Source organism: Perognathus longimembris, chromosome 24 (assembly GCF_023159225.1).
Source record: "Perognathus longimembris pacificus isolate PPM17 chromosome 24, ASM2315922v1, whole genome shotgun sequence".
NCBI lineage: Eukaryota > Metazoa > Chordata > Mammalia > Rodentia > Heteromyidae > Perognathus > Perognathus longimembris.
The window spans coordinates 13,797,467-13,806,696 of NC_063184.1; the positions used below are offsets into that span (position 1 = coordinate 13,797,467).

Consider the following 9,230-nt stretch of genomic DNA (forward strand, 5'->3'; position numbering starts at 1 on the left):
GAAAAAAAGAAAATCCTAAAGTTTTTATAGAAACACATACACATCAATGCTAGAGGTATCACAATACTTGATTTCAAAATATATTCCAAAGCCATAATAAAAATAAAAAACAACAAAACCCCCCAGTGTGGTACTAGCACAAAATAAACCTACAAAGAAAGGTATGGCCTCCTGATCCCCATGGGAAAGAAGGCTCTGAAACAAGTGGTAATGGCAAACTGGCTGTCTAGATCCTTTCTCCTGCAAGACTAAAACTACACTGAGAGTCTGTATCACTCCAGTTAGAATAGCTATCATTAAGGAAACAAAACACACTGGCCCGGCATGTTGGTGTGTGCCTGTAATCCCAGCTATGCAGGAAGTAAAAGTGGGCAAACGTGAGATAGACCAGCCCAGGGAAAAACTAAGGGAAATTTTATCTGAAAAAAAAAGAAAAAAAAAAAAAGCAAGCGGAGGATCCTTTTCCAGTTCATAAGCGTGACTGGGTGATGTGCTTGCTTGACCCGAACCTCCCTCTAAACCTTGTTATGATGTGGGCATATTACCCATTTGATGTGGGGAGACAAAAAAAAAGCTGAGTATGGTGCTACTTGGGAATCAGGAGAAGGAGTCCCAGGGCTACCCTGGGTAAAAATGCCACCTGTCTGAAAGCTAAAGCAAAAATGGGCTGGCAGTAGATTAACAGTAGATTGTTTGCAAGATCAAAGCCCTAAATTTTTCTCAGTACCACCTAAGAAAAAATAAAACACTTGACTCAGAATTTGGAATAAGAATTCCTATGGGCCTGCTTGTGTATTAAGTGGGAAGGAATAGAGGGAAAGAAAAAGAAAAGGGAAGGCAAAGGTCTGGGCACAGATGGTGTACACCTATAATCCTCACCACTCAGGAGGCTGAATCTGAGGCTCAAATTTATAATCCTAGCTACTCTGAGGACAGATTCAGCCAGCCAGGACAGGAAAGTCCCTGAGATTATCTCCAATTAATCACCAGAAAACCCTAAGTAGTTCTGTGGCCCAGTGGTAGAGCACTATCCTTGAACAGAAAAGCTCAGGGACAGCGCTCATGCCGAGTTCAAGACCATAAATGACCAAAAAAATAAAGAATTCACTACACCTTCAGCTTACAGACAACTGCACTAGTTCTCCTTAGCCAGAAAGCCCAGCTGCCCATCAACAGAAGCACATGTCAAGTTTCGAACTGTCACAAGTGTTGCAGTTAAAATTCTCACAGTTCAAATGCCAATGTCACTCAACAGTTCTGTAAGGCTGGGAATATGGCCTAGCGGCAAGAGTGCTTGCCTCGTATACCTGAGGCCACATATACAGAAAATGGCCAGAAGTGGCGCTGTGGCTCAAGTGGCAGAGTGCTAGCCTTGAGCAAAAAAAAAAAAGCCAGGGACAGTGCTCAGGCCCTGAGTTCATGGCCTAGAACTGGCCAAAAATAAATAAAAAAAAATAAAATAGGATAACTCATGTGACTTAAAGATAAAACAAAAGTTCTGTAATCTCATCTGTAACATGTCTGAGCATTTCTTACTTAGCCTGTTACCCAGCGCTCAAAAGGTAAAGCAGAACTGGGAATGTGGCTTAGTGGTAGCACTTGCCTAGCATGCATGACAGCCTGTTTGATTCCTCAGCACCACATAAAAAGGAAGTGGCTTTGTGGCTCAAGTGATAAGAGTGCTAGCCTTGAACAAAAACAAGGCAGGGATAGCTCCCAGACCCTGAGATCAAGCCCCAGGACTGGCAAAAAAAAAAAAAAAAAAAAAGATAAAAGCAACCAGCTTGAGCTGCGATACCAAGTCCTACTTTCAGAAAAAGAAATATGACCTAGACCAGGTTAGCTGGCAGAAGACAAGTGGTAACACTTTGTGCCCTTTTACCTAAAGGTATTATCTAGATATTACATTGCATAGATGTCACATCACGCCAGTTACTGACCTTAATCCCTCACTGAAAGACTAAATTTTTTTCTCTAGTGGCAGGGCCTGGAAGCAGCCCTTGAGTTTCTTTGCTCAAGGCTAGTGTACTGCCACACCTCCACTTCCCACTTTTTGGTGGTCAGTTGGAGAGAAATCTTAAGGACCTGCCAGCCTTTGTACTGGATCATCAGATCTCAGCCTCAGGGGAAATGGTAACTCTAACTAAAGTTCCCCAAGTACTGCCAGCTGCTACATTCCTTGACATACACAAATGGGCTTCCATTTTACCTGGAGTGGAATTAGGTGTGATGGAAACAAAGGGGAAGAATGCAGGGAGTTGAAATAATGTTAACATGTAGAAATCTACACAACAATGAAATCCTCCACAATCTGTAGAAGACAACCCTTCTTCTGAGAAAAGAATAAAAATGGGTTTTTATACAGAGCATTTGCACCAAGGCTAGTTCTCTAGGCATTAGGAAGAATGAGCCAACTGAATGAGAGCTTTCACACTGCTGCCAGGGGCTGGCTGTGATAGGCCTCCCTGTGAGGCCAGGTGGGCAAACAAATGAAGACCAACGGTGTTGAGCTTATTAAAGGAATGTTTGAGCACACAAAAGAATTCCAGTAACCAGTGACCTTTACCTAGTTTCCTCACAAAGAAGCCAATTGGTTACCAGAGATCTTGTGTGCAAACCAAAACAAATTAGGAGACATTATAGAAAACAAGCCTTCTAACATTTTATTATGCAAGCCTTTTTATTTATCAAAAAGGTTCTTTCTTTGCTAGCAATTTATAGACCTCTTGCATCCTAAGCACACACAAGCAGCTTCCTCTTCTTATTTAGCCTTCTGACTCTGTGCTTGTGCCTTCAGCACTTTCACGACGATTTTCTGCTCCTCAATAAGGAAAGCCCGCTTGATCCTAAAAAGGAAAACACACAATGAGCTTCTAAAATCAAACTTGGTTCGTTCAAGTTAACACTGAACAAGTAACATAAAATGACTAACAAAGCATTCTAAGAACTCAAAGTAAAGGAAATTCAGGGCAGAGAGCTTAACTTAAAGTGCCAAACTGCCCAGCCTCCACTCGGCACTGCGGCTGCACACAGCAACATCAATGAACTCACCCCACAGGAGCCCACGCTGGTACTGCTATGAGCTATCTTCACATAACCCATGCCACCTTAAGACCCAGACACACATAGCGGTGCTTTATTTGCACAATGTCTCCATCACATTATTGAAAAATTTTCAGTCAAAACTACCTTTGTGCTGCTAACTAAAATTAAGGGGTAAAGGAGCCAGGGCCTGTAAACTTTAGGCAACCAAAGGTGCAAAAAAGGCAAATTCCTCTAGCTTAAAAATCTCGAACCCTCCTTTCTAGTTGTTTTCCTATTTCTCAAATGAAATCATATTTACCTTGTTTTTGTATTAATATAATGTTATTACCCCTTCATAAACTATCATGGTAAGGTTTAGTGTCCAGACTTCACTTTGAACTCCTATAGAATGGAGTAAAGTCCATCACTTCACTTATGAAGACCAATCACCTCTAAGTTCATTTTTTGGAGGTAATTTAATATAAGGTTAGGCTGAAACCTGGCTGGATTCAGCCATGGTAGTGCCCACGACTAGCTAGCTATGTGAACTTGAGCACCACATCCTGGTTTCTTTGCAAAATAGTAGGAACTCTTCCCAGAGGAACTTGATAATGCTACCACACACTTAGTGGGGACTTGATATCCCCATGCAGGTACTTGGCATTTACCTTCACAACTCCACTATCACTCCTAATATCCCAAACACCCAGTCTCCTTCCTGAACTCTTGCCCCCTGTAATCCCCACCTGGATTTGGGGTCTCAATGCAGGAACAAGTTCATCATCATTTACACACTCTACATGTAAACACCTGTTTAATGAGTCACTTCATTCACTCCACTGCTGTTTGACACAATAAAGGCAACTGTTCTGTCCCAAATGGCTCAATCCCCACATTTTAAAGAATCAATAATTATTTCCCTTGTCCTTGAAGGCCTTTCAACTTTTGTTGCCCACCACCTCCTCCTACCACACCACACTCTGGCTCTGTACCATCTGCACTGTAACTACATGCTGGCATTTCTCTGTACATTGTAAAGACCTTCCGTCCCCCATCAGCCTATGAGGAACCACCAGATCTTCTTACTCACCACCCTCTACAAATCTATTTTAAGATAGCAAGCATGCAACTTAGTTAAGTGCATTATTTTCTACCAGTCTTCTAAAAAGGACAACTATGCAATGTCATACATAGGCCAATCTGTGTTTGCTTAAGAAAATCAACTCCATTTCACTTACCTGTCCCGGACACATTTGGCACACATGGAACCACCATAGGCCCTGCTGACATGTTTTTTCGTTTTAGACAATCGCATGAGGACTTTAGGTCTCACAGCACGAACCTGCATAAAAAAATAGAGATTACAGAAAGAAGTTTTCGTTAACCCAGGTTACAAAGTGAAATGGCAGGTTGACTCCACTGAAGAGCACGTCCCTGCACTTCTCGTTCGTATCAGTTTTTAAAGGTCTGTGTTCTCAGCAGATGGGATCTTGAATGCTGCCCCCCGCCCCAGCTCAATCCCTGACCTGTTCATGGTGTCCACAGCGAGAGGACCACTTACCCCCCGGAGTCGGCCTGGGCACACACCACATGCAGATTTGGGTGCTTTCCCGACTTTTTTGGTGTAAAGGTAAACAATTCTGTTGCCAGGGGTTCGGGACCTAGAGAGAGAGAATAGCCAATAGCTCAGCATCTCAAAGAGCAAATGACAGGATGTATTAAAACTTTGTAAGTACTTACAGCCTGGTTTTGTTAGAGGCTGTGTTGTAGGAAAGCCTACGGCGGTATGTCAATCGCTGGACCATTTTGATGTCCTAAATGAAAAATAAGATTAAGTTTTTCCATTAAAAAATCGAATTCACATGTCAAAGCATCATCATATAGTTTATACAAGTATGTATAAGTATGCACACATGTATAATACTATTAAATAATGGGCACATCTAAAAACTACTTGTTAGAGGTGACTTCTAGGAGGCAATGTTAGTGTTCCTGGCAGCAATCAAACATTATTTAGGTTATCAAGCTCATCGTTTGGAGTGGTGGCCAGAAAGAATACAAGCAAGCTAGAAAAAGCACTACTTTTAAGTAAAGCACAACCAGGCACCAGTGGCTCACACTCGACCTTGAAGATCACCAGAAAGTCCAAGAGCCTCTTGGCCTCAAGTAATCCCCAGAGCGGGCAGTGGAGCCGTGGCTTATTTGGTAGAATGCTAGCCTAGCACAGTAAACCTCAGGGACCGTGCCCAAGATGGGTTCAAGCCCCAGGACTAGCATCTAAATAATAAATAAATAACAAGGGAGTTCTCCAGTTGAGTGGTCCCAATCAGAGTTAGCACTTAAAATTCTGTTTTTACCTAGTTCACACAGCTGCCACTAGGATTAAATGATATCCTCTACTCCAACACAGGCCCCTCCTTGCAGTTCTAAGTCTTGCCCCAAAAGCAGTACCTGTGTTAAGGCAATCTGTTTTCTTAATGTGACTAATATTGGTATTGAACGACACCTCCTCCTCCACTCCTCGCAGTCTCCATTTATAAACTGGAAATAATACTCGGTTGTTGCTACTTAGCTAGATGTGACTCGAATCAAGGCCTGAGGCGAGACAGCCTAAGCAGAGATCCAATCCCCAACCCAAAGAACTTGGGTTTTAAGGGAAGCATCACAAGACAGCCAAGCCCCATCGGGCTGACCTTTCTTCCGAACCCCCGTAACCACTCCACGATAGGACTTTAAAGAAAGGCGGTGGTGCACGCTTGCAATTTTAGCTACTCAGCAGGCTGGGATCTGAGGTTAAGGCTGGAAGCTAGTCTAGGTAGAAAAGCCCATTAAACCCTTAGCTCCAATTAATAGTAAAAAGCCGGAAGTGGAGCTGTGACTCAAGTGGTAGAGCACCAGCCTTGGGCCAAAAAAAACAACAAAAACAGCTCAGGGACAGCACCCAGGTCCCCCGAGTTCAAGCCCCAGCTCCTGCGCGAGCGCGCACAAACACACAAACGAGAAATGAATAAAGGGAGCCGCCTGCACTTGTTCCTAATGCCTCACCAACATCACACCCAAACCGACCCGACCCGGAAGGCCAGTGCAAACGACCCCAGAAGTCACCATTGCGTAGGAACCCCCAAACTAAAACACAACCCATTTTCCTCCTTCTCGGGGTTGGCCTCTAAGACCGAAAGTTAAGGAGCCCCCACACGCCGCGCCCCCCCTCGCCCTCCCGCAGCCCAGTGACAAGCACGGGCGCGGTACGGAGGCCCCGCAGGAGTCGACCTAAGCAGACAAGGAGACCCCCAGGCTCAGCCGCCAGCGCGCTCGCGGAGGCCGCAAAGCCCCGGATGTGAGTTACGGCTTCCCGCCGCTCCCGAGGGGGCTCCGCCAGGGATGGAGGGGTTCTCGAAGGTACAAGTAGTAAGCTGTCACCAAGGGAGCCCCGTCTACACCCCTCACCCTTCCGCCAACTCAAAGAAGTGTTTCGACGGACTCCCTGTTCGCGCAAGTGCGCGGATGGCGGCCGATTGTAAAGGGAAGACAGACAAGGAGAAGAAACTTGCTACCATACCTTTAGACACCGTCCCCGGAAGAGAGACAGGAAAACGCAACCGAGGTCAAAGGACAAATGCAAATGCGCAGGACCGGATGTTGCGTCAGATCCAGGTCCGTGATGCTGAGAGCGCCGCCATGTTGTACGGAATCCGATGCACCACCCTTCCGTAGGTGGGGATCATATTGTACGGCAGCCTCTGTGGGCGGGGCCATATCCAAGCAACACCTATCAGTGCTGCAGAAAAAATCACAGGACAGGCTCTGAAGGGGCAAACGCAGATGACGCTGGAGCCGAAAAGCGCAGAGGCGAGACAAAGTCAACTTTTTTTTTTTTTTTGGTCTGAGTCAGCTGTGATTGGAACTCAGTATCTAACGCTTTACGCTCTTTGGCAGGTAACCTATCACCTGAGCCAGGCCTCCAACCCCAAAGTCTACTTTATTTTCAAGGGTGCTGCAAAAAGGATTTAGCCTAAGGAGGGCCAGGCCAGTCAGCCCTGGGACGAGACTAAGTTTAATTCCTAAATGACACTGAAATTACCTTTAAGAACTTTTTCTTGTGTGCTTTTTTTTTTTTTTTTTTTCCTTTTTGAACCGGTCCTAGAGCTTGAACTCAGGGCCTGGGCTCTTTCCCTGAGCTTTTTTGCTCAAGGCTAGCACTCTACCACTTGAGCCACAGCGCCATTTCCAACTTTATGGTGCTTAGTTTGAAATAAAAGTCTCACAAATTTTCCTGCCCAGGCTGGCTGGGAGCCAGGATTCTTATATCTCAGCTTCCTTGAGTAGATAGGTGTGAGGGGATCTTCTCTTTCTTTCTTTTTTTTTGGCCAGTCCTGGGCCTTGGACTCAGGGCCTGAGCACTGTCCCTGGCTTCTTCCTGCTCAAGGCTAGCACTCTGCCACTTGAGCCACAGCACCGCTTCTGGCCGTTTTCTGTATATGTGGTGCTGGGGAATCGAACCTAGGGCCTCGTGTATCCGAGGCAAGCACTCTTGCCACTAGGCTATATCCCCAGCTCTCTTCTCTTTCTTAACCTTCCCTTTTCTTGTGTTTTATTCAAAGCATAAGTTTTATGAGCTAATTACCATTTTAACTCCTGTCTTCTAATTACAAGCTGTGTTGCTTTGGTCCATTGTTTAAATGTCTAAAAAGAAGATATTAGTATATACTCTACAGTATTATGTCATAATCAGGAGTTACGACACTTAGCCAAGAGTTTTCACAGCAGTTAAATGCTTAATAAATGATGGCCAATCTGATGATTATGTACAAAGAAGAGAATGGTGACAGAAAGCATTAGAATTTGAGCCTCCTATTTAAAGTGAGTTTCAAATAAAATTTGTCATATTATTTCTAGATGAGGTTGTGTGTATGCAGTCCTTGGGACACAGTAAAGAGATAGGGAAATTTCACTGTAAGAACTCTGACACTGCATCCCATGGTTGGGCCTTATAGCATGAAAGAGTGTGTATTCTATTATTGGTGACTAATTGCCCTCCATTGGCTGCATCAAATTTTGTGTATTAAAAACAAACATTCCTACCTACTCAGAAGGCTGAGATCTGAGAATCACAATTCAAAGGCAGCCTGAGCAGCAAAGTCCTTGAGACTTGTACTGCCAATTAACCACCATGAAAGCCAGAAATAGAGTTATGACTCCAGTAGTAGAGTACTAGCCTTGAGTGAAAAAGCTAAGGGACAGCATCCAGGCCTCCGTTTAAGCCCCAGTATTAAAAAAAAATAATAATAAAAGTAGTAATTAGCTCAATGTAAGCATTTAAAATATTATGGTTTTGGCGAACTTGCTTTGGTATGTTATTTTAGAATTTATACTGGAAACCATGAAGTACCAGGAAAGGCCCAGGCTTGTCTTGACCTCTGAGAACCTGGCTATTACACATCATATTCTCTTCTTTCAACTTTCCTTTTTGAGATAGGGTCTCATTATGTAGTCCAGACTAGCCTGAAACTTTTAATCCTCCTGCCTCAGCCTTATAACTGCTTAGATTATAGATGTATGTTACCGTACTGGTTTGATTTATTTTTGTTTGTTTTGATGCCAATCCTGGGGCTTGAACTCTGGGCCTGGGCTCTGTCCCTTGGATTTGCTCAAAGCTACTGCTCTGCCACTTGAGCCACAGCTCCACTTCCAGATTTTTCTGTGTATATGGTACTGAGTAATCCAACCCAGGGCTTCATGCATGCTAGGCAAGCACTCTACCACTAAGCCACATGCCCAACCCACTTCCAGATTTTTGCTGGTTAATTGGAGATAAGAGTCTTGTAGATTTCCTTGCCTGAGCGGGCTTCTAACCACAATTCTCAGATCTCAGCGTCCTAAATAGACAGGATTACAGGAGTGAGCCACTAGCCCCTGGCTTTATTTTTATTTGTTTATGATACTGGGGTTTGAACTCTGGGCCTCGTGTTTGCTAGGCAAATGCTCTACCACTTGAGCTAAGTCACTAGTCCTTGTGGTGTCTTTAATTCCTTTGTCAGCCTAAGCTGGAATTCAGACATTATATTTTCTACAAAGAATTAAAAACTGTCAGATCATCTTAACTTTCTAAACTTTAGAAATAGGAATGTTGAGAACAAATTAGATTTTTTCTAATAGAATGTTTCTGAACCTAAAGCCCTAAAGGAGAATAAGGAAACCAATTAATT

The 9,230-nt window shown here is 44.0% G+C and overlaps 1 protein-coding gene and 1 pseudogene across 1 annotated transcript; one reads left to right on the plus strand and one right to left on the minus strand.

The window, feature by feature from the left end:
* Positions 1-456: 456 nt before the first annotated feature.
* LOC125341736 lies at positions 457-555 on the plus strand (annotated as a pseudogene).
* Positions 556-2,656: 2,101 nt separating this feature from the next.
* Rpl34 (ribosomal protein L34) lies at positions 2,657-6,619 on the minus strand. Its single transcript, XM_048333635.1, has 5 exons — positions 6,584-6,619; positions 4,765-4,838; positions 4,586-4,685; positions 4,263-4,366; positions 2,657-2,846 (listed from the first exon to the last, which is right to left on the minus strand). The coding sequence occupies exons 2-5, from the start codon at positions 4,827-4,829 to the stop codon at positions 2,762-2,764; spliced, it is 354 nt and encodes a 117-aa protein (XP_048189592.1). The 5' UTR covers positions 4,830-4,838; positions 6,584-6,619; the 3' UTR covers positions 2,657-2,761.
* Between the last annotated feature and the right edge of the window lie 2,611 nt (positions 6,620-9,230).